Raw genomic sequence first — 26,689 nt, forward strand, 5'->3', positions numbered from 1 at the left:
AGTCAGTTCTTTGGCATCTAACATCCAGTGAGCATTACAGTGCAAATATTGCCTATACCTGGCACCCTGATGCTGGAAAATCAATTAACCGCCTCAGTCGAGCAATCCTCTAAAAAAAAGCTAATTTTGGCCACTTGTATCTGGGAGTTAGTTTTTTTTGAGTCATAATCCATATCTCATGACCATAAGTGGGGGTTGGAATGTAGACCAACCGATAAATTGAAAGCGTTTTTATTTTGGCTCCGCTTTTTGTTCACCAAAACAGATTGGAGCAGGACTCCCTTTACTGCAGACAAAACCCCAATCCTTCTGTCCATCTCCACTTTCCATCCTACCAACACTCATGGAAGCAACACTTGTTCCAGTGCATGCTGTCTAAGGAAGCAACAGAGGCATATAATCTGCAAAACGCAAATATTAAATCTTGAGGTTTCCTAACGAGATGGAGTCCTCTTCACCAAAATCTGCAGACTTTCTTCACAGAGGACATGATAACCAAATTATGGAGATCCTCAAAGTTCTCCTTTTCACCAGTCTGACGTCCTTCATCACTGGTGTTTGGAAATTTATTTTACTTTATTGTGTATTTTTCTTTTATTATAATTTTTAAAACATAAACGTCATAAAATCCATGTAAAGATTACATTAGACGCAGATAGTCATTTGGACCATCATGTTACTCTTATATTTGTTACAGTGCTAACATACAGAGTAAACTAGACATCTTATCTCTCTCTGTTAAATTTTTCTCCTGTTTCATCAGGGCTGGGAGGAGAGCTGTGATGCGGCAGTCTCCCACCTTCTCCGGAGCTGCTTGTCACGAAGCCCCAAGGACCAGGCCACTTCTCTGGCGCAGGCAGGCGGTCCCGTGCTGGGCCTTCCCCAAGACACCACCCGCCTCAAGAAACACATAGCCCTGCTCTGTGATCGCATTGGGAAGGGAGGCCGGCTCACCCTGGCCTCTGAAGCTAATGTCCAGATCCCTGCACAGATTCAGAATCTTGCTGCTCCAGGTGAGTAAGAAGGGAAAAAAAAGAGGAAGATAAAATGAAATTAGATGGGCAGCTAAAGCAGATGTAGTGACTGAAAACTTTGGTGTTGACGATAGTTAATCATGCAAGATTTTCTATTATAAAAATGTGAATTTGTGGACTTTTTTCTTGATAGTGAAATATATTGTGCAAATTTAGGTGTACCAGGAGCAAAGTAAAAGGCATGCACGATTACACAACGTTAATTATGACAATAAAGACAAGAGAGACTTTACAGTAACTGCAAATTTACAACATTAGAAAAACATTATTAGAGTTAGTATATCCAGATTCATGAAATATGCAACTGGGTTAGGCAATTTTCTAGATTTTAAGTGATGATTCTAAGTGATGATTTAAAAATGTATACAAAATATGCCTAAGTATTTTATTGTTTTTTATGTGCAAAACATATAAATCCTAAATTTTTGTGACCTTTAAGCACCCTGTAATTTATTACTTAGTGGATAAGACATAAGTCATAAATAATTAAAATTAAGTGCACTGCACTCATATTACAACTCTAGCATAAATCCCTGTTGTTGTTTTCTTTTTCAAAAAATACTGTTAAATAATAGTTTAAAAATTACAATATTTGCATGTATGAAAGGAGTGACTGAGTGTTTGTGTTTATTTTTTTAATCATGGAGTCTCGGACTTCATTTTGGGCTTCTACCAAAATTCACACACACATACACACCCACACGGAGCGCAGCAGTAAACAGGCTTCCTAGATCTTGTTTTCTCACCCGCCCGTAAACATACACACTTGTTTGCTTTTCCAACAAGACTTACGGAAATCGTTTCCCCCCTCCAAGACCACAACCACACAAAAAGAGACATGCACACACTGGGGATACAACACATGAAGTTGCACTTCACTGGCAGGAAGTGTGTGTGTCGGTGCTAATGTGTTTTTGGTAGTTTCCTGGAAATAGAAACCGCCTGAACAGAACCACCTCATGGAACAAAATCATCAGCAGTATGTTTAAAATGAGCCAGTAGCAGCTGGATGGTTTTGTTCTTAAGTGCTGCAATTAACACAGATGAACAAAATTAATTCATCCAAGGAACATTCTCATTATCATAATTGTATGTTTTAAATCATCTATTTATCAATAGATTAGTACAAATCAACTTCCATAAGTTGGTTTATCTATTTATTTACTAATGTTAAAGGAATAGCTCTTTTTTTATCAGTTTGACTGCATAATAGAATATGGTTAACAACTCTGGCCAAGGTAATTATTGTTAAAAAATATTATTCTTTACAGAAAACAAACTTGGTATAACATTTTAGCTGAACTTTAGATTAACTTATTTTTTCGTTCTCCCTGATCCCCTAAAACTTATGCAATAGATCAGGTGTTTTAGAAAACTCTAGAGCAAAGTTCAAACATTTAATTTCCAGAAGAGGTAGTGATGAATAAATCCCTTCAAAACTGGTTGTAAATTGCACCCCAAAAACGGCACTTTATGCCTATAATTACTTGTTACTAAGGGGCTCAAATATTTAAAAATAAAGAAGGAACACATATAGCTATAATATTTACTGTATCTCTCTCCTTAAATTGTTGGGCAGGTAGATGTTTTCTGGGGTGATAAAATAAAGTTAGATTGTTTGCTCCTTGTTTTAATGTGACTTTTTAGTCACTCAGTTTGTAACATATTTTCTGTGTGGCTCTTTTTATTTGGTGTGGACAAAAACTTGTTTTTCTGATTCACCAGGATGTAACAAGATGCTGAAGGAGGCAGAAGGAATCGCTATAACAACCAGTGGCTGTTAGTCTAGCGGTTTGTTGAGCTACATACTGTATATGAAGGATGTGCCAATGGAGGATCTGAAAAATCAGTCCTTCCTTTCAAATCAGTTCTTCCCTTTCTATGACAGGGAAGAACAATCGCAGCGCATGCTGAGAAATGTTCTACTGTAGACCATACATACCATTCATAGTGACCCACTGTTCCTATGATGAAGAGATAAAAGGAAATGTTGAGTTTGTGGCAAAAATCAATAAAAATTGCAGAACACAGGAAGGGCTTTTTACAGCATAAACTTGATTTAGTAACATTAAAATCCCATCTCATTCTCGTTAACTCGGTCTCGTGTTTCAACTTGTCTTGTGAATTTTAGGTATCGTCACACCCCTTACTGCTGCACACTGCTAAACAAGGCACTTTTCTTTAAAATACTATAATTATTATTGCCTGGCGTTATAGCAGCATACTGCACTGTGATTGGTTCTTTCCCACACAACTCTTGGTCCGTCTTCTGTTGACAACGTCAAAAGAAATAAGGTAGACTGGGACCAGCTTCACTTGCCATTCGATTCTCATTTGGATTGGAATCTGGACTTTCAGAATCTATGCTCCAGAGTGTCTTTTGCTTGAGTATTAATAACTAATATTTTCTGAAAAGCAGTAAAATATCTCATTTCTGGAGATAATCACAAAGCAACGAGCACGTAAAAAACATACTCCTTACTTCTGTGGTGTAGTAAATGCAGTTGGGAGGAGATAAAGATAGGGTGGCTTTTTATCTTTTTTTTTCTACCCAAAGCCAGAGAAGTCACACACTTTCCCCTGTCAGTCTGCATCACTGACTGAATTGAGATATTTTCCATCTCTAGGGGGCCGAAAGCAAAATGACAGGGTGGTGTTTTTTTTTGTCTGAGTTTTTCAGTTATTTCAGGCAGTTCGCATTTTCCTTTTCTGTCACATTTGCGCTCAAACCAAAAGCATAAAGCTTACTAATGTAATTAAAAAATTATTAGTCAACTTATTGTCAGTATTAATTATAGTGAGCATTTTTATTCCAGCTCGATGACACATTGCCGTCCTCTGATCTTTTAAGTGTATTTTCTCATGTCGCGCCTTTTGAATGTAATACCTTTTAGACTTTATTTCAAGGGTTTTTCCCCCAGTTAATAAAGTCACAGTCCATTTGAAGCAAGCATGCACATTTTCTCCTATCCACACAGGCTATTTTCACTTTGTTCCACTGGTAGCTGTGGTTTGGGTCCAGCATCTATTTCAGAATTAAAGAGAGGGGAGAAGATGGGCAACGCTTATATGTCCTTCAGTATTTGCATACACATACATGTATCTGTTCATGGATTCGTGAGGGTCCGCTCAGGAAACTACATGTAATGTATTTAAGTGTAGGTCATGTTATGTGTGTAATTCTGAGCAGCTGTCTGTGTTCTGTCTGTGTGGGGTTTCCAAATTGAAGAGTTCTCCTCCATGTTGCTATATATAAATTAGCAGGGTGCTATTTTAGGGGAGAATTCACCACTACCTGAGGTTCATCATTCAGTAAATCCAACCAATGTCACCGAAATGTCAGTAACCTGCTTAGACAATATTCAACCCATGAAATATCCATATCCTGTGTGTGAAATACGATTTTCAGCTACACACTTCCTAAATGTTGATCTTTGCCTTCAAAAGCAGGTTAGAGCGGGTACGATACATGAGTCGAAGTGTGTACACGTGGGGGGGTGAACATGTGTGCCTTGAGGGGGGACTGAAAAAGCGTAAAGCCCACAGCCAAATTGCCGGTAACCACAGTAGCACAGTGTCACCCCCATCTTCAAACCACAGCCCAGAATAAAGCTGGAATGCTCTGGTGTGTCCGCATTTCAGACCAAAACAGACCCGTCGTTTGGAAGCAGCTTAACCCCTGAAACAGCCTGTCCAGAGTTGCTCTAAAACTGTCTCAAAGTGGCCCCAAGTTGTCACGCATTGGTTTATGCAGCTTGTAATGTTCCGACCGATCAAACATGGATCACAGCTTTTGATGTGACCGTAACTGTGCCACTGTGCTTCTTAAATTTCATTTAAAGTAATTAAAATCTATTGGGATTGATATTATGATGGAAATAGCTACTCATAAAACATCTAATGATTTCTGATTTTCTTTTACTACTTCTCTTGCAACTTATTCAAATATGGGAGACTTTGTGATTTAATCAGCATTTTAATGTCACAAAGAATAAATATGAACAATTTGAATGAATTTTGGACAGCAGAACTGAATACAGACTTGAATATATTATAGGTTTTCTATGATCTATATGTTAAGTAGGGTGGAAGTCTCGAGGGAAGACATTTGCATTTTACAACCCACTGGCCACATCAAGTCTTTAGAAGTTATAAGTTATTCCACATGAAAACTGGATAGTAAATTTTGTAAAGTGTTAAATTTACATTCAAATATTCTACATATTGTACTTTTAATTTAAAAGTTAACAGTTTTTCTTTTTAAGTCTTTCATTTCCTGGATTCCATATTTGAATATGCATTCTTATGTGCAGTGCAGTGTTGTAAGTTGGCTCCTTACAAGTACACAAAGAAAGATGATAATTTGTCTGAGAAAAGCAATGTTATGCTTAAAAAATGAGCACATTTACTACATACATGCCTAGACAAGTAGCAGGGTGGCAGCAGCTTTTGTAACTTGCTAAACTTCAATGCTTTAGTCATTTGATGTAATTTATTACAAAAATCATTTTTATATCTGTACTAATATTAGAAATTAAAATCTATTTTTATACCTTGTTTGTGATGCTAGTATAACAACTGGTTGTAGTTTTGTTTTAAATTCTAATAATAATTACTGTAATGGAAGCAATTACTGCCGCTACAACTTCTAACAATACTTGTACTGTGTAAAACTGCTAATAACCCGTCTACAGTTGAATATAGACATTAGACCTGCCAAAAGAAATATATAAATGCACTAAACTCTGACCAGATGACAAAATACCTGCTATTTACAGGAAGCAAAAGAGTCAGAGGAATGTGTGTGAGGCTAGCCGTAGGATAAGGCTTGTATGCGATGTGATTTTACTTTTTTTTTTTCTTTTTTTTTCAGCATAAGCTGCTCCAGAGGTGGCCAATTTCCTTACCTGATGTTGATATTAAACCTTGGTTAAAACAGACACCTACATATGTACCACTGAACTGTATGACAGAGTTAAAAAAAACAAGGTGCCCTGAGAAAACACCTGCCCAATTAGGAGAGAGGCCTATCCCATTTCAAACAACTGACGTTGAGTGTGTGGTTGTGTGTGTGAAGCCACAGGCTGTGGTCTGACCAAAGGGAACAAGATTGGCTTTAAAAAAGGCCAGGATAAATATTAGAGAGGGCTTACTATAATCTGAACACACACAAATGTAGACGCAGAGGGGGAGATGGAGACACACACACATTCTCAGACACCTTAAGGTAGACTTGATGGCAGACACACATGCACGCTCTGTCTTGTAAATGCACACATACACAATGGCACAGTGTGTGCTGTGCACGTTAACTGAAAATACCCTGAAACTGGACACAATCCTAGGGGATCAGAGGAAATCAGGGGAAGGGTGGGATAAGATGAGGAGAGAAGGAGGGACTGAAGAAAATGTGAGAAAAAGCACAAGAGCCAGGTTAAAAGAATAAAACAGTATAGATGACGAGGTAGTAAGAAAGAGTTGAGGTATATACTGTATTGAGTGGTAGGTAGAGAAAAGTCTCAAAGTGATGGAAGACACAAGCAGAAGAAGTAAGGATGGGACGCAGCAGGAGACAGAGAGATGAGGGGAGGAGGAGACTGTAAGATGGGGTAGAGGGCGAGACAAGGCATCCAATTCATCGGCCTCAGGAGCTCCTTAAATCCAGACTGATCCAGGGGATTCTGCTGGGGATTTTTATCTCACACATACACAAAATCACACAATCACAACGTCACACATCCTAGTTCACGCACACACACACACACACACACACACCACATGTCCAAACACTTGTTCAGAGCTACGCTTATATTCTTCTGAAATTGAATCTAATCTTTACGTTATCTTTATGTATTCTTTAAGAAATATACAAACAGTGCAGAGAAAACATGAGTGTTTAAAATCAGTTTTAAGGAAAAAAATTATTCACAAAAAAGGAAGATGTCAAGTTCTGAGTGAAGTTCTTCTAGGAACTTTATAAAAAACATGAAGCTTTTTTATGTTTCAATTGTTTGTATGTTTATTTATTTATTAAATAATTAAACTAATTTGTTATTATATGTTGTTCCCATCACATAGCCATTGCTGCTTATATGACATTAAATAAACCCAAACTTTTACAACTACTAGTTAAGACACATTGTAAAACATCGAAACAAAAATAGACTGAATAAAAACAAAGACTAAATAGCAACTTGAATCATACCAATTAAAGTGTAGCTCTGAACCAAGGAGAAAAGAAAGATGATGTCAGAAATGTATCTCAAGACTTTAACTTTCTCCTTTGTCTCTGTAATCAGAAAGCAAACAGTCTGAATTTTAGAATGTAATTGTTCATGTCTGGAACATAAATTACTTATTTTTGATAAATGACGCATTTTGTCTGAAGAACAACTGATTAGGCTATGTAAATCTTAAAGCAGGCGTTGAAAAGTTTTAAAAGGCCTTTAAAAACCTTTGGGGTTTTTCTCTTATGTACCCACAATTAAAATAACTGTTTTACAATTGCTTCTTACTTTGAGGCACTTTTTTCTACCAACCTAATTATTTTAGCAGCTTAGGGGATAACATTTACAGTCTAAGTGTAATTTTAGTTTTACAATATACCCACTTGAAAAGATTTTCTAAATGTTTTGTATTTTGCAATGTCAGCTTGTTGGTAGAAGGTTGATGAACCTGGTCAAACAAGAAAACAAAGACCCATGGTGCCTGTCTTTTGTGAAGATGCTACACTTCTTTCAGCTATGTCTTTAAAACATGTACCCATTATATCGTATTGTTTATGTTTTACTCACAGGAGGTGTTGAGCCAATAGCAGAGGTTTCTGGTGATGGGGAGGATCTGGAACATCCACAAGAAATTACCAAATTCATCAAGAAGAAACCATCAAAGAAAGTCAAGAAAGGTAGGAACATGTAGTCCTCTATAAGTTGATTTTCTACTTTTCTTTGCAGTTACATATGTACATTTTTCTCCAATTATGGGTCATCCTGTCAAACCAAATAATATTACAATTCATCAGAACTTTATACCTGACAGATGACAATAAATCCTGACCAGAGCCTTGATGCTACCTGTTCATTGTCTGTTACTACTGTAGGAGACAGTGTTATATCATGTTGCTAACTTGCACGTATTGCTTTAACTCCTAATGGCTCATGGGCTTCAGAATGGGCACAGTTGAGTTTTCAGACACATAACGGGTTCTTGGCCCATGTCACAAAAGAGATTGCCAAGAACAGCAACTAGTCAAGGGGGTGCTCCTGCAATAACTAAAGAATAAATAAAATATAAAATATGATGGACCTCTCACTGCTGTCAATCAAATGCGCCAAAAAGAAAAAGACTGAACCTACTCACTGAATCAACTGATCTAACATTTATGCGTAAAGAAATGTTTAGATGAATTAGCTTGAGTTGAGTGTCTGAGATTGATTACTAACATGTTCCTTAGCTTTCCACCTTTTCATTTTAGCCATTTTTTACCCTTGAGTTAAAATGTCATTATCGAGAGTAAAACAAATGAAAAAAAGTTGCATATTTAAAATATTTAAAATCATATAAGTACAAAACCCATATAAAGATGAATGGAGCATACATTGGGCACAAGTTTAATTTAAGTACCTCATGTGGACATAAAGCAGAGATAACTGCCTGTATTTTTATTATTCTCTTGTTTTATTTTTTCTGTGGAACAGTTGTGACTGCCACAAACAACCTGCAAATGACCACATTAGGTCAACTGTATTTCCATGACAATAAACATCATAAAACTGGAGAGATGCATCTGGAACATTCATTATGAAATATTACAAGTGTTGTGCCTAACACACAGCCTTGGGGGATGCTTTTTCAATAAGAGGGATTTTTTCCCCCCCATATGAACATGTTACTTACCTATAAGATTCTCTGCAGTTCTTGACAATTTTTTTTGTTGTTGTTGTTTTTCATCATGGTCAAAGTCTGTAGTTACAGGGAGGTCTTTGAAGGTATTTGTTACGCTTTTTTGTGACCGAACTGTGATACATCTGGTTAAACATTTTTATTAATTTACACCACTTTTTACACAAAATTTAAGAAGACAAATATTATTATAGAATTAGTTATTAGTTAGAATCTATTGTTTTGTTTGCAGTTGTACAAACCTTTTGAGTAAAATGTTTAAAAAAAGTTTCAAAAGCACAGTTTTATGGACAGGATATTTCTGAAATCCTTTGAGGAGAAGAAAAACTGTCATCACTTTTACAGGCATATACTAAGCAGGTCTGTTCCCACTGCTGTTTGTTTAAATTGGATCACACTCACATCCTCAGTTGAATTTCTGTGGCCTGTGATTGCCACTTGTATATTTTTATCCATACTCTTCTTTCAGTCTGCTCTTCCATCTGTCAGTTTGATTGAATCACATTAGATCAGAAAGACAGATATCTTGGTCTGTGTTCAATTCTGAAGTGAGTTTTCTTCTCATATTTATTTCCATTTCCGTCTCTGATTTTTGTCTTCTTTTGTAGGGTTTAATCTCTTTTAGTGTATTACTAGTTTATATAATCCTGAAAACAATAACCAGATGTCGTAGATATACACACAATTCTAAAAGCATAAACATACATAAAACAAAGTACATCTTATTTGCTGGCTCATGCTCCTAAGACTCACACACACAGAAACACACTACTACCACAAAGGGGCTTTTGGTGGGCACACATCATCCTTGTTTTATGATGGTTTGTCTTGCCTTAACATGAGTACAGATTCTCTTTGATGGGCTCTACTTTCATTAGTGCCTGGTTTGTCTGTGTGTGCTAGATGTGCACATGTGTGTGGTTAATCCACTCAGGCGTCACCGCTAATGAGAAGGGGAGGTGTGGGAGACACTGAGAAGCCGACGTGGGGATCATTAGATACACACAAATGTACAAAGTGTACGTCTAGGCAGCACATCAGTGTGCGGAGTAAGTTCTCAGATTTCACATGTGTATCTTTTACTGTGCTTCCATTTGCTATGCTATTATCTTTTTAATATGTCAGCAACCACACATATTGCTTTATCTTTAACAATCTTAACCAATTGACTGTTTTTAGGACACAATGTATAAAAAATGCTCAAAGCTGATTTGATGTCTGTCATCATTAGCAGGAATCACTTTTATATATTAATGAATTTATTTCTTTATCACAATCATAATACGTACACAAAAACAGCAAGACAAACATCACTTGGTTAAGATGCAACCACAGAATAAAAGTTGTCTGGAATAATCTGTGTTTTTGCTTCATCAAACGAAATCCCTCCAAATACTCTGTTGAGAATTTGTTTTGGGTTTAAACAGGATTTGCTTAGGACTTATTATTTGGGATATTATAATTTAATACAAGTAACTATTTTAGTTGCAGTTATTTCATAAATCTAGTTAGCATTTGATAGTTAGTATTTGTTTCAAAACTGACTATTTAACAGAATGGACTCTATATCCCATAATGCTTTAGAAGAAGCAGAAGTACTTGAGGTTAGATGAAGAAGAGTAATTGAGGAGGGTTTTTTTCCAGAAAAGAGCTATGTTAGCTGAATGCCTACACTCTGTCGTATATCACTATGTACGATTCGTTCATCCTTTTTTTATTCACTAAAGTTCATTTGCATAATCCACCCGACTCCTTTTCATCTTTGAATTACATACTCAACCATCTTTAACCCTCTGTCCTTACAAGCATATTTAATACTTTTACTCGTTTATTCATGCCATAGTCAATTCTAGAACAACTGATTCTGACCAAATCAGAATCAGTTGTTAGAACCAAAGCAAACATGAAATTAAGATACAGTAAAAAGAACAAAGAAAATGTGGTCTGCTTTGGAAAACAACACTGTGCTGCTTTGTTTGTAGATTTCTCCAAGGCGTTTGTCTCAGTCAGCTATCATCAGCCTCATTTTTCCCTTCTTCATTTGAAGAAAACAACAATGTCGAACCACATACATTCTTATTAGATATTATGATCTAATAAAAAAATGGTGTTAAGCAAAGTTTAAAATGTTGGTACTGTTTACATAGTGCATCAATTAAAGATAACCTATTCGACAGCTGCTGAAGCAGATTGTTTTTTATTTGAGTTGTGAAACAACCATGAAAAAAAAACAGCTGCTGGACTGCCGTTCTCCTGCAGAGTTTTACCTAAATATTACAGAAGTACATCACTTAAAGCCTTAAAAACCGCAGCATTTGAAATAAATTCAGAAGCTAAGAGGAAGCCAGTTGTTAGATTACAAGTCTGGAGTCATTTCTTCATGGTGTTTTGGTGCCAGTTAAAAGATGTATCGCTGCATTTTCAACAGAGTTTAAACAATGCAGAGAGAATTGATCTAGACAGACTTAAAGAGCATTAGAGAAGTCTTGACAATACATTAGGAAAGCATGGAGAAGTTTTTCCAGGTCTTTGAGGAGGCATGGCTTCAACTTCGTAAGGGTTTCTTTCTGTTAAAAAAAACTGATTTCACAAAAGCATTTAGCTGCTCTTCTAATTTATCAACTTCATGTTATATGACAGTTACCTAGAAGTAAATGAATGTGTTTATTTTTGGGGGAAAATCTCATGATTACAGTTTATTACAATGGGAAGAAATCCTCATGAAGAACACTTTAAAGAATGTAGCTACATCTAGCGGCTCAGACTCAATCAGTAGCTACAGTAACTCACTCTGGTATTAAAGAAGTTGTGGCTTGTTTCAAGTTGAGTCAGGAGCAATAGTAATGAAATGGAAATGTAGCAGAAGAAGATTTATCAAGATTACTTAAGTTGTCACTGGAATTGGTGGGCAGGTATTTGCAGGAGATGCAAATTATACTAGGTTTGGATTCATACAAGATTTCTACAACAAAAGATACTGGAGATCCTGACTTTTACAGTATGTCCTCAAGCACAACACTGTGTTTTTCCATTCAGTGTGTGTTTTTGCAAAGTGTTGTAGAAAGTACAAAATGTTTATTTTTTTCATATAGTGTAGATACTGATGGATATTTACCCTATAGATTTACCTGGCTACAAGAAATACTTGACATTATGCACAAGGATTGTTTTATTAATTAAGAAAATGTTTCATAGAGATTGATGATGCTCTGATTAGCGTCCACGTTCCTTTAAGAGCAGAACTGTCCTTGTATCATATATTGACAATATTAAAATCAATAATTTTATACTGTACATGTTTTATTTCCTGTCACAGTGGCATTAGTCTCATAAGAATTACAGTAACTACTATAACAAAAAGAAAATACCAATAAATCATTGTAACTTCATTATACAGTTTATTATCAGAATTGCATTGTAAAAATTTGTTTTATTGGGCCAATGTAAACTTTAAAACCTATTTGCATGCATTAATGCAATCTCCTCCATTACATGCTGTATCCATTGAACTTTGCTGTGTCCTCTGAACAGGAAAACATCAGGTAGCTCACAGGGGCATTGCATATTACAGCTGCTAGTCTGCATCTGTCTTTGAAAACACCACAAGACTGGTGATATTACTTTTTCATCTGCTCTAAGCTCAGTACAAAGACACTGCATAAGAACAGTGCTTCAGACCTAAGTTTATTCACAATTATTTGGGCTTTATGTCTGTGTTTGTGTATGGTGAACCAAGACTTAATATCAAATCAGAGACTTAACATGTTTTTCCTGACTCTTTCTCTCATTTGCTGTCTCTGTCTCTCTCTCTCTCTCTTTTACACACACACACACACACACACCCCAATAGACACCACTATTACAGGGCAGAGCTACAAATAAAAATCTGTAATTAGTATTGTTTGCCAGGGAAAGCTCCTGATCATGTCTGCGGTTTGTGTTTAAAAGAAAACCAGGAAGGAGTAGTGATGAAGGTTACTGGGGAAATGATTCGGGAAGTAGCGAAATGAATGAGGATAACATCATTTCCAGACGTGTTGTGATAGAAAGACAGAAAAAACTTGAGCGTACTTGCACATGCCATTGTACTTTTATTAAGCATATTTAAAAACAACAATTGCGGCTGACTAAAGTGCTGTACAATAAAGCAACATGCAAATAAAACTAGAGTAAAGCAAAAAAAAAAAGTATTACGATAAATGAAATCACAAGCAACTAAAACGGTGTGATAGTTAAAGAGTGTTAAATGGAAATTAAAAACAGTAAGACGTGGAGCCTGCCTAACGCTCATCAGGAGCTCTTGCCACAACTTTGAACAACAACTGATAAGACTTCCCCCTCTGGTTTTGGAGGAGGTTTTGGGGAGAATCAGAAATATTTGATCAGCTGGCTTAGAGCATGATGGAATATGACAGATGTCTGCAACTCCTGTCCTCAAGTGCCACTGCTTGCAATGTTTGGATGATTCCTAAACATTGCAAATTGAATCAAAGGAATGCTTAATGGCCTTTTTTAAACCCACTGACAAGCCAATCAGGTGTTGTAGGAGGGATGCATGAGTTTGAAGTCTGTACTTCCAGACAGACTTTGTTTTGGCCAGCTGCCTCAGGTAAATAAAAAAAAGCAGGATTTGATAGCTGAATTGACATAAATCAAGTTTGAGGCAATTTTTTGATCCTAGATAGGTAATGAAAGATCAACAGTAGTAGAACCGAGATCATGAGGATTAAAATATATCACATCAATCTTCCTTTCATTAACCTTTAAGGTAACTGCTGTTTAAGGTCATGACCAAGCCAGAACTCTGTTATTTACTATAAATCTCATCACATTTTAACAAAAATAATTACGTATTATGCAAACATTGTTGTGTTCTCTAAGCAGGGTTTAGACTCAACTCTTCTGTAGAGTACTCCTATGCTCTATCCTATCTTATCTGATGGTGGCAAAGTGCCAGAAAATCTTTCAGATCCACTGGCCCGCTTACAGTTCCCATAAAAACAAGGAACAAGGTGACAGAGAACAAATCAGTTCAAAGCTCATATTTTTTTACACAAAGAAATACTCACATACACCTTCCACCTACTTGTCTAAGACTTAAAAGTAATTAGGCCTCATGCCAAATCCTGTGCGCACAGATCTTTCTGTTAGGATACATGACAACCGGAAAGCTCATCTGGTCGACTTGAAAGGCATCAAAAGATGTCTGAGAATTGGACACAGGGAGAGAGGATTGTAGAGCACACTCCTTGTTTTTCCTTCTCTTGAAGCAGAAGGCTAAAAGAAAGATGAAAGGGAGAAGGGAGAGTGTCTTCCTTCTATTTCCTGCCGCTGCATCTCTTTTTGTTGTTGTGCTCCTCCCCTGCAGCCCACCTGGGATCACAGACATGATCCAGACCACAGATTCACACATGGAACCATATGCAGTCATACATGTGAAAACAGGAAAGAACAGGTTCATGTCTTGTTTTTTTTCCCTAGCACATTGGAAGTAGACATCAATATAAATGAATTTTAACAGTTTACTGTAAACTTTAAGATTATTTTTGCCTTATTTTCTTTGAAGTTAATTTGAACGTGGACCTAACTTTGGTGCCTTTCCTTGATCTTATATTTGTGTCTGTAGACGTCTTATCAAAGGCAATGTCAGATCCCTGCCTGTGTTCTCCTTTGGTTGCTTAGAAATCCTCCCATAGCTACTATCATTCAGGCCAGAGCTTTGTCCAGCTCCAGGTCACTTCACCTCTTCACTATTTCTTATCCTAATGTTTTGCCATTTCATCACAACTTCCTTCCATTTTAGACCTAAATGAACTGCATATACATTATTGAAAATTATAATAAATCATATATTGCAATACTGGTACAAAGTATCTTCAAGGTGGAAATGAGTTGATTAATACCAAATTACTAAAAATTTGAAACAGCTAAGACTTGATATTATCACCACACTCCACCTCATACATACTGTACATTTAAACATTACTCTGACAGTTTCTGTTGCTAATTTGCAACAGCCTTTCAAGCACATTAGTGTTTCCCCTCAACGTTTACCATTAGCTGCTGTGCTATACTTCACCCATTAGCAATGTTCTTCATGCATTAGCATGTTGTTAAGATCTATCCATTAAGCAATGAATCCAGATAAAAGCTGTTGCTCATTATTGTCCTCTTGGAAAGCTTCTCAAAATACAGATAAGGAGAAGGATATGAGTCAGACTCTGAAAAAAATAGATTGTGACAGCAATTTTTGAAATATTATTTCAGGAAAATGAAACACTCACACTCATAATCTGTTTCCAAGCATTTATGATTTGATAGTGTATTTGGTAGAGTTACTTGATGATACACCAAGTTGACTCCACAGCACAAAGGACATTCAGTAGAAAAAATTGGAAATCTTCTGCCTTATCTGTAATTTAAGATTGGGTATTCTTGGTACAAATGTGCACCAATACTTGATGAATCTTTTTTAACATGATACATTTTCCTTCTTTTGATGTCCTGTAAACATCTAAAATAATTGGTAATTAATTCATTGCTTTTTAATCTCTGCAACAAGAATCTGGAAGAATATTATACTGTGCTGTGGCCACTTAAATTTATGAACTTGTACTCAGTCAACTGAGTAGGTTGATACACATCACCATCCATTCTTAAAGGGAATCCAGCCACATCTTCAAAATAAAAAAGATTGAAGAAAAAGTTGGAAAAGCCTGCGCTTAATGATCATTTGACAGGATGCTCTGTTACCCTGAAAACAATTGCATTGTAACCCTAAATCATAGTAATAATTACACAAATTAAAATCAAAATACTTATAAATTATGGGATAATAGATATCAACTAAATTACAGTGTGCATACTGGCAGATTTGTGTCTTCAGTATCTGATTTTAGGAAGTTTATTATAATAACTGTTTGCTAATCATGAGTCTTGAATTTGTCTAATATGAAGTCACATCCTCCAGCTTTTAATGTGCAGAAGGAAATCTGTGTAAATTATGCCTATTTACTGCAGCCAAATCCTCTCACTTCCTTCACAGGTAAAGATACTTGTAGTAACTCATTTAGAAGCCAGATGAAACATATATCAGCAGAGATAAATCACACAGTCCTGCTGTGTTTTTCTGTCGAAACGGTAACACAGTGAACAGAGCTACTGATTTTACTGTGGCACACTGGGGCTGGTGGTCACATCCAACTTCTGCACTCGCACATGAACACGTCGTGCCCAGCAGGCAGGTTTTCTCATCCCTAACAGGATCATCTGGGGCTAAGGCCTTGAGTTTCTGACCCATGAGTCGCTCTTCTATGTGTGTGTTTGTGGTTTTTGATGGGTGTGACAGATAGAGGTCTCACTATTCAAGGCTCACCCCCCATGAATAAAAACACAGACAGAGAATGAGCTCTTGTTTGGCCATCCACAAACCCTCACCCACGTATACACACAGACATTCTGAGGTTAAGTGTCCTTGCAGATGGAGAGTAAAATGTGGCTTATTAAACTAAGCCTGAATGCTAGATGTGTGTGCACATAGTAGCGAGTGTGTAAATGTTTAATGACGTTTTGAGTCTATAAAAGTGGGTGTGAACATTACACAACTTGTAGTGGTCTAGCATAATAAGGTGAAAGTGTCAGCATGTTTATTTTAATATAGATGCACGAGGCTTTCTTGAAAATAAAAATGAAAATAAAAATAAAAAGATATTTTCTCAATTTTCAAAATCCTAATTTGTGAATAAGTTTGGAAACTTATTTACTGCATTTAAAGAACAAATGTTCATATTTTGTTCGTAATTACTAGCCCAGCAGTTTGTCTTTATGTATTCTCTCTAGAATGTCTGTGCCTTAACAGACAGACAGATTTCTATAACAGCTGTGAACATTTCCAAATCCAGTATGCTCAATGATGGGGATTAAAAGCTCAAAAGGCGTTAAGGAGCAACTTTACCATATTCTGTTAGCCTTCCTGTTGTCTGCTGAATGTTTTGCTCTCTCCAGCTTTCTTAAAGGCCAACTTATCCCCACATGTAGATAAAAAGGCCTCCTTTTTCAAAGCATTTTATTTGGCTTTATATTTTAAACACATTGTTGATATTCAAATGGTGCATGTCGTGAAATTGAATAAAGACCACGAGTTCCTCAAAAATTTAGAACATAAAAATGCAAGGACAGAGCTATAATGGTTGTTATTTGTTTAAATATTCCCAGTTACTTACTACAAACAAATATTGCCCCTGAGCCTAATGAGTCCATTCAAGAAAACAGAGTAAGATCTGACAAGAGCTTCTGAGAAAAAACATGATGCTAAAAGCTTTTATAGAATGCATGAACAACTTAATGTTCTTCCAAATAAACCTAACAAATTAGAAAATAAGAAATGTAAAACACAACCCTGCTGTGGAAGTTGAAGGATTCTCAGCCAACATGCAGCCCAACAAGAAGACAACAAGTTTAGAAATAAGAGGGATAAAACCTGACGGGTTATGTCAGAGTTGAGAGAGTGAAGAAAAAGTGAATACTTACCTTTCTTTAAAAAGCAGACTTAGAAATAAATTTAAGATTGTCATCATTTTAATTACCTGTCAAAGTTCAAACTTTGAGGTCTCAGCTTATCAGCATCAGCAGTAGCACTTTCCTTTGTTCTTAAACTCCAAAGCTTGTGAACACCAACTGAATCCCAAGTACACAGCTATCGCTTCATCTCGTGAACAGTCTTTTTTGGCTCTGGTTGTGTTGTCGGAGCAATGATGGGATGCTTGGCTGTTTAATGTGTGTGTAATGTTCCACTAATGTCTTTGCAGTAGTATTATCTGATCAGCTATTCTTAGTTGGAGGCTAATGCTCGCTGTGATTACAGATAGAGAAGAGAATGGCGCTCCAAATATTTATCGACCAGTCTGGTACCAAGGTAGACCACTGCATTATATAGAGTTGTTGAACCACGCAATGGAAAATGTAAGATTTTTAACCTTTGCAACAGCTACTCAGTCAAGCCATATTGGTATTGCTCATTTATGTAGCATTTGTCTTTGATGGATCAATTATTTGAGAATGTCTTGCAGTCTATCAGAGAAGGATTTAATAAATGACCTTGTTGCTGTTATCTATTATGGAACTCATTAGTCTGGATGAGTTTATCTTGTTCCAGGATCCATGGAGAACCACAAGGTTTCACCTCACAAATCATGTCATCGCTTCTAATTTGTTTGGCAAGCAATCAGTTGAAATTTCGGCCTATTACATAGACATAAATAGAAGCAGAATAATGCAGGTGGGGTGGGCCAAGATGGGAGTAATAAAACATCTATTTTTATAAAAGGTACAGTTGTGTTGACATAGAGAGATAAAAAAAAAATTACGATGTGTTGGAACATCAGGAGTGTTGTGGATTACATAGTGAACAATGCTCACATCTACACTGAACCAGTAAGTATCCATTGTTAATCCCAGGGCTTCACAATATATATTCTGCAACATGTCCTCACTGACCTGGTCTTTCCTTCTCTGGACCTGAAAAGCCACTGATGAGATGTGTCAGGCAAATACTGCGCTTGATTCAACTGTAAGAGTTGTTTAGTTTGGGAAATATGGGTATTTTTATGATGTGCCCTCTCTTCAAAATGTCATCTTTGTCAGTTATCTAAAAAACAGCTCCTGAAGTGGCTTTGACTGTATTTTTTCAATGTTAAAAACCTACTAAGATCAAACCATCCTCTGTAGTGGTACACAGCCTAGTGGGAAAGGGAGCAAAAGAAGAGCTGTTGGTCCTCTGCATCAAAAGGAGACATTTAAGACGGTGCAGATCTGTGTAATTCCTGAATGCCTCCATTTGTAATTTTAAAGGGGACCTATTATACTTCCTTGAACAGGTTAAGGTAGGTCTATCTGCTCTACAAAACATGTTCCTTACATTTTTTGCACAAAATGTTTCTAAGAAAATGGGATTTTAGTCTGTCCAGTTCTTATTTTGAACTCCTTTCAGAATGAGAATGAGAATGAGCTGCTTTAGGGCCTCTTGTCACTTAAAATCCAAATGTTACTGCTGTCATATGGTTACTCCCCCCCAACTAAACTTTTACACTCACATGAAGGTGGCTGGAAACAGTTGTGCAATTATTCAAACTTATATCTTTGACCTTGAATCTGACACAAAAGCAGAATAAGTAGAACCTCCTGCACAACCAACAATGATGTGGCAAGTAATTCCTGGATGTTAGGTATACAATAAAACACTTGTCTTTTCCAGCATCTATTGTACAGTGGTAAAACCAGCTGACCACCGCTTGGGTTGCAATGTAATGGTGCAGTGTTTGTCGATTGTGACTTAACAATCAGGAGGTCATTGAAGTGGCTTGCTTTTGAGACACCGTAAAACATTAGCGTATAACCTGAAAAAATCGGAGTGGTTTTCGTAAGCGCTTAGGCTGTTTTTAGAATCAGTTGAGACCTAATTGGAAGTACAAAACTGTGCAAAATATGAATTTTGTATAATAGGTTCCCCTTAACATGCATACCACATTTCACTTGGAAGAGACTCTGACGAAGACTTAGAACCATTAGGGATGACTGTATATCCCTTCTGTTCTGGGAACCACTTGGGTTCTTCCAGTTTGGGGATGTGGAGTGGAGCACAACGCCTAGATTGAGAAAAACTGAATGCCTACAATATAGGGCATGGTCTGTGCAATAGGTTTAACTTGAAGTAAGCAGAGCAAGCTAAAAAAAATTAAAAATACCTGCAAAAGTGACTTTAGCTCAATTTAAAACATGAAAAACACAATGACAAACTAAACATCCGTCCCTACATCAGGAATGGAAAACAATAGATTTACCTGGACTGGTTGACCTTAGTGACCTTAATAAAAGCATAAGATTTTATTTTATTTTTTAAAGTACCCATTTATTCTACAATGGTTTTTTTCATAAAATTTTAGTCAGATTTGTTACAACATGTACCTTTTGGATGATGATGTTTAAATCATAAAACACTGAACTGTCTAAAGTCTTGAAAACTGAAAGTAACATACAGAACAGATGTTGAGACAGGAAATCTGTACTGATGTATTTACACAAACTCACTCTGTGTTTCCCTCATCTTTTCACATATGCCTCAGTGTGTTCAAACTTCAAAGATATAATTTGCACAATCTTTGCACAATCAAGAATGTTGAGTTTCTCTTTTTTTACCACAAAGGCTAAACAAAATATTTGAATTGAACAACGGCAACTACTTTGGGAAAAATGTATATGTTTATGTAGCCAGTATGATGCAACAGGGAGTTTCGTCCATGTAGTTTGATTTATCAAAGGCGTGTTGATAAGTTCTGTAAATTATGGATAAGAGGGAGTAGGAGACAGAAGAAGGAGGGGAAAAGAAACAGATTTAGGGATAGTGCGGGGAGTTATAAAGAGGCAAAAAAGGGAGTGGCAGGAACCGTTCTCACTACGATAACCATCAACAAACCAGACAGTCTTTGAGAGCTGGAAACCCAGATGTGTATTTGTGTGTTCCCCTCAGGTCATGTAACATGTGGTAGAGAGCCGGTGTTTATGCAGTAGTGTCCATTCAGACCCTAGCTCCTGAGGGAACCTTACAGAAGGAATGAAAGCTCTTCCTCTGGGAGGCCAATGTAGGAAATGCAGCTTCCATCTTGGTGAAACCAGCCTTTACACCTCCTGCTGCTTTTCACATTAGGCCCACACCAGCTATTTTCAGCTGTATAGCCATTACTCTAATACATTTTATGGGTGCTAATAGTTCACTTTGTACATTTCATGGGTCATTTCATGGGTCATTTCATGGGTCATTGGTATGACTCCTGTAAATTTCAATAATGGAGGTAACTTAATTTTTCAATTTATAAATAAGCACATAGCAAAATATGATATTTGTTGCGTTTTTATACTTTGATACACATTTTATGAGAGCAAATTACTCACTAATTACTCCTAAACTCATGTACTGTAGATATGCAGTCTTTTTAATATGCTTTTGAGATGTGACTTGCACTTTCCTTTTACATGGTTATTTACTTATTATAAAGAGTGCTTGTAATCAAAATATTGTATGTGTTCTGCTAAAGAGACCCCTTTACAAATTTAGTGATCTCGAAAAATTAGAAAAATTTATTTATTTATTTATTTATTCATTTATTTGTCCTGCATTTTTCTGAAAATCTTTGCGTAATCCAAATTTAACATACAGTAGAAAATGGAAGGAATTTATTTGATAATTACAATATCATTGATGATATGATGGATGATGGCAACATTTTTCTGTCACTCTGTCACTATTATCATAGAGCTGGTGCGATTTTCTGAGCTTTTTATAGGGTTGTTTACTGTTTGCCTCAATAGATTTTATAGAAAACAGTTGAAATCCGCCACCATGTAAATTTGTGCAAATTGTGCAATTTGTACTACATTGTTAAGCTTTTTAAGTATATCAAAAAATTTTGCATAATGTAATTTATTTTTTCTGAATAAATGTATTCTGTCCCAGAAAAATGTGATTACACACTTAAAGATGTACCAAAGTCAATAAGCTAAAACTGCTGAAAACCTGTTTAACAATGTTAAAACTCTGCTCTGAGTATAAATTTGCTCCTACAGACAGAAGCATAGCAGTTTTTGTGGTGATCATAGAATGTTTTTCCTTGTAATAAAAGCTCCTTTTTGTTGCTCCTCCCCCCTTGAATTCCCTCAACCTTGCCCTTACCCCCATTTTTTTAAACAAGGGACCTTTAATTTGGCGTGAAGGAAGCAATGAATTGTAGAGTGTACTTTTCCACTGGCTGCCTGGGAAGTGTAGGCCTCTTTCTCTATCCTCTGTCCAGCGCAAAACCCAATAGGTAACATGTGTTTTATTAGAGCCCCTACTGAACTCCTCGTCCTGTCATGTCCTCTGTATGCCTTTACCGGTTTGATTTTCCTACTTTTATTCACTTTTGTAAAATGTGCTGTTTTGCAATTTAGGCACCACATAATTTACATAAAAAGCACTATTTTCTTTTAATATTGATCGCTCTTGAATAACAGATTGAAGTGATGCATTGTGTTATTTCAAGGGGAGCTTCTGTGTGTTTTTAGAGAATGTGCGGATAGTTTATCAGAGCAGACGTGTCAATTAGCTTGGGGGTACAGACGGTAGAGCAAGAGTTTAAGGGTCAAAGCGGGGGAGAGGATTCGTCAGCTGCCACTATTTATAAAAACGTACTGTGCCCTTGTGCATATGTGTGTGTGCTATGCTAAGGGCTTCATTGTGGGTGAGTAGACACTGAGCAGACTGAGCGCAGACACATCTTTCTGTGTGTGGCGACACTTACCTCTTCAACAAGACTGACAGCACAAAATTCAAATTATTGCCGCAGAAATATGTTGTGTTTCTTTTAGCGTGTATTTTCACTTTACTTAAATTCAAAGCAAACAGACTTGCAATATTGCAAAATGTTAACAGGTATACCACACATAAATTATTACTATAAACCAGGGTTTCCTCTTCCTTTTTTGAGGATTACGACCCAAAAATGCATTTTAAGGATTCCTTACTGAGGATTAAGTTGAACTCTTCATACAGAAAATGGAAAAAGGTAAACTAGACATGGTGACAAGAGATGTTGCAGCTTTGTGCAACAAATAGAACATCAGCTAAGCAAGGTGTGTCCTTATACATTTGCAAACATTTAATACTTTGAAAGTTTTGAATTCATCTTTAATATACTCTATAAAAAGTAAAGATGAAATTACTGGGAATGTGTCACAACTAACAGACAGCATCAACAAGGAGCTCAATCACAGCCATGTCGTGAATTTGATCCTAAATTTTAGACAGCTATTTGATATATCTGAGAAAGTGAGTGTAATCTTCTGGAAAAACTGTTGGCTTGTTTGTATTCCCTCTAATTATAATTCTCTCGTCATCTTCCTGATGTTGATTGCGCTCATTATTTCTGGGATGTTTGGTGTAATCAGTGTAAATAAAGACTGAACACAAGACCCAGAATTCATTAATCCTTCATGATCCTTAAAAAATGAATATTAGAGATGAATAAACTAAAAAAGGAAAAGTTCATTCTGACTGAGAAGGCTCTAAGGTAATTATGTTGTTTTTCAATTTCCCCAGAACTTCTTAAGAATCTTGAAATCACCTTTTCCTTTGAAAGCGTTAATGTTTTCTCTAGCAGAGTGAGAAGTGATCAGTGTCAGTAGAAAGAGTCGGTTTGGTCTTTCTGGTCTTGGCTTTGACTCAATACAAAGTACAGGCTTTAGACCGCAGACAGAAGTATTACGGGTACATAATGGGTTCTTTCCTCTCCATTCCCTTTGGTCTAGCTCACACCCTTTTATACTTGCCCCATCTTCGTCCTTTCCTTCACTCACACTGCTAGTGTGTGCTTAGTAATAAAAAGTGTGTATTTGTGTGATTACAGTGGCCATGATTAGTTTCCTTCATTAGGCTAAAGGCCGGGATTTTCTCCATGGCAAATATTGAGCCATGGAAATGAGACATTTGCTCGCACACTCTGAAACGCCATACCTCTAAAACCAATCTAACGCGTGCTCAGAGTCCCAGACAGGACATTCCTCATTTATTCAGCAAATGGTCATTTACCCACATGTTCCCACAAATACACATGCATACATTCAACCTAAACTCTCATCTATCTCCATGAAAATGGACACAAAATCACACACATGTGCAAGCTGGTGCAGATTTTGGCTCTGCCCTGTTTTGGGGCTCTTAATTAATCCCAGTTATTAATGAGACATGATCAATCCCAGACTGTGCTGAGCCCACAGTCGCCACATGTGTATGCTAGTCGTCTCTCAGCAACACATACCAAAGTTTAACTAACAGTTAGGAAATGGTACAAAAAGAATGAATTAAGCTGTCAAAAACAGATTTTTGGTTAAACATGATCAGCAATGTGTTGATGTTCTGAAACGTGTAGGTAGATGTGCCAATTCACTGAAGAAAAAAGACGGGCGAGGCACCTTACCCCTAAAGATCTGTGCATCTGTGTATGAAGGGGTGCACATTTGTGAGTGCGATTGGGTGAATTTGGTTCTAGTGCAAAGTGTGCTTAGTAGTGGGTACGACTAAAAATGTACTGTACAAGGTACAAGGTTACGTGTCTTAGTTAACCTGGCAACAGATCAGTGGGATGAGGTTCAACATAAGCTTCACAAGAAAAGAGATTTTTACATGTGGAGATTAGGAAGAGTGTATGGAAATCCTTTCAAAGCAAAAATGTGAAGATTTTAGGGGAATAAGGGAATTGACATATTCCCCTATTCATGGATTTTTCTGTGGAATGTAACTTCAAATTATTCATGGAAAATAGCCTACAGCTATGGAGAAGCCTGTATATTGTGGGGTAACAATCCAGTTCACAGTTTGGAATATTGATTGCTTTGTGTTAGTCTGCTAAAATGCTGTGTGTTTGGTTTGGATGTTGCTGTGAACTTTCAAAGTGCCTGCCGCAGGTTGTTCTTTAAAGATCAGAACTAATAAGATCTAAATCTGGATCTAAATCAGGTACACATGGAGATGTATATTTATCAGAACAGGAATGTCAAAATCCCAGCCTCTGTTCAAACACTTATATGATCACATTTAAAAACATACATCCACTGACATGTGCGTAATCCGAAACCACTGATTGGCCATGGAGTCACTATCTGATTTCCCAGCACAAACAGAGGGGCAGCTATGTGCTGAGCTGGTGCTGCGCTGGCTGCTGGGTGAGGAAGAGGATTTAGCTCAAACAAAAGCAGCAGAGCCCTGACCAGAGCAAGAGCCTGTTGAGTTTGATGACCTTTCCACCACATGTGTGTTCATATTTGTGTGTGTATGAAAAGAGTGTCAAGGTGATATGTGTGCATGAAGTCATTTCAACACTTAACCGTCTCCTACACTCTGCTGCATAGTGAGTGTGAAATTTTAGGGGAACTCCCTTAGATAGAGGTACTGATTAACTCTGCCTTTATACATGCTGAGAGCATTTTTTGTCTTTTGTGGTGTATGGAGTTATGGCCCAGTGTTTATGGCACAGCACATCTCTCTGCAAAGATACTGAGCGGTGTTTATGTGTATTTGTCATATTATGTGTATGGGCGTGGAAGTGTGTGAGGAGGAATGAACAGTTTTCTTGGAAGCACTGGGTTTTGACATTTGTCTGAGCTTGTGGTATATGTGTTTATATCTAGCTCAGTTTATGTGTTAGGCTGTTTCTCGCTGTATCTTTTAGAGAAATGTTTATGCAGTCAAACTGGTCTACTCTTCTAAAACACGGATTCAGATGTAGTTACTTAGAGGATCTGGCTCTGATACTCTGTTTGTCTTCTTGTTTTCCATCAGCCAACATCAATTCAAATCAGTGGATATTTACATTAAAGCAGCGCTTGGCCCTTTTTTTCCCTGGTTGTCTATTTTTGTCTTGGTCTTCAGTTCCGGGTTTTATTTTAGATGCTTAATCGGCTTCTGATTAGACTGGTGCTGCTTTCTAAAGGTTTCTTGGGGTAAACTGAGAATTTAAGCGTAACAATCAGAATCGTTTTGCATTAGTTAAGAGTAGTTCATTAAAAAGAACTCAAAAGTAAATCACAGGATTTAGCTTGATTTGGTTATCAGTCTTTGTATTTGATATTTACAGAATGTCAGAAAGTGGATCTAATTTGCACAAGAACATCTGTTTTATTTGACACCAGTTTATGTCAAAATACAGTTAAATCTAACTTCAACTTATATTTTAATAGTGAACATACTCAGTTTTTCTTTATGTTACCTGCTTTCCTATTCCTTACAAGAAAATTAAATTCAAAACTTCTCTCTTAAAGCTACAGTGGACAAATTCAGAGGAAAGTGTTTTTAGAAGACAACAACAGGCAGGCAGAATGAACTAACAATGAGATACAAGTGCTTAAAATCTAAGACTAAATATTAATTTAGACTGAATACAGTGTTTATTTGGCAATTAAAGTAACATAAGAGTAATTAATGTTATTGTACCTGCACTAAGAATAGTTGTAGCTGTTTTGTTTTAAGTTACAATGAAATAGAACGTTTTTTTTAACTGGCAGCAACTGGTTCTGTTATGCCAGAGTATCAAGAGCAAAGTTTATGAATTGTTCTTGGAGGTTTAATATACATATGGGTTGCCAGTTTATTGAGTCAAATGAGTAAATTAGTCTGTTTTATGTATACTTTGTCATTCCCAGTCTTTAGTAATACTGTTACTCTCTGTCCTCCACACATTAAAGCTGCAGTCTGTTTGAGTGGTGTAGGTATTATGTGGTCTCGGGTGTGGTTTTTCTTCACAGATTCTTCAAAAGATAAAAAACGTAATTGTTTGTGGATTTCTACAATGGCTAGATGGATTTATTTTGCAGCTGCTAAACCTCATACCAAACAACATTAGTGGAGTTTACAGAGCATCTGTTTGACTCAACTAAATGTGGAAGGATAGCCTCACTGGCCAGAAAACACAACAAAATGAAACCTAAGAAAGATGTTCAAACACCCAAACCAGAGTCGTTTTGCTCACGGGGTGGTTCCATTTCACAGTTTCCATGTCGGTTCATGCTGCTTTGGAAGTGGCTCAGACAAATTTTTGGAATCCCTGAGGTTAAGATAGCTGAGGTATAATTATATGTGTGGTTCTTTGTCAAATCACCAAACTGAGCATTCCTGCACAGTATTTTTTAAGGTCAGCCACTCACAGATTTATATTCTTTGGAAAATGTTG

At 36.7% G+C, this 26,689-nt stretch overlaps 1 protein-coding gene across 2 annotated transcripts in view; it reads left to right on the forward strand.

Annotated features, from left to right (window-relative positions):
• The window catches only part of bbs9 (Bardet-Biedl syndrome 9), a 159,771-nt gene that overhangs the window by 87,555 nt on the left and 45,527 nt on the right, over positions 1–26,689 (forward strand). For both annotated transcript variants that reach the window (XM_023329818.1, XM_023329825.1), the window contains 2 exons: positions 764–1,013; positions 7,831–7,938. In XM_023329818.1, the coding sequence (XP_023185586.1) occupies positions 764–1,013; positions 7,831–7,938 (358 nt within the window). The remainder of the gene's footprint in view (positions 1–763; positions 1,014–7,830; positions 7,939–26,689) is intronic.

Source organism: Xiphophorus maculatus, chromosome 3, assembly GCF_002775205.1.
Source record: "Xiphophorus maculatus strain JP 163 A chromosome 3, X_maculatus-5.0-male, whole genome shotgun sequence".
Lineage (NCBI taxonomy): Eukaryota > Metazoa > Chordata > Actinopteri > Cyprinodontiformes > Poeciliidae > Xiphophorus > Xiphophorus maculatus.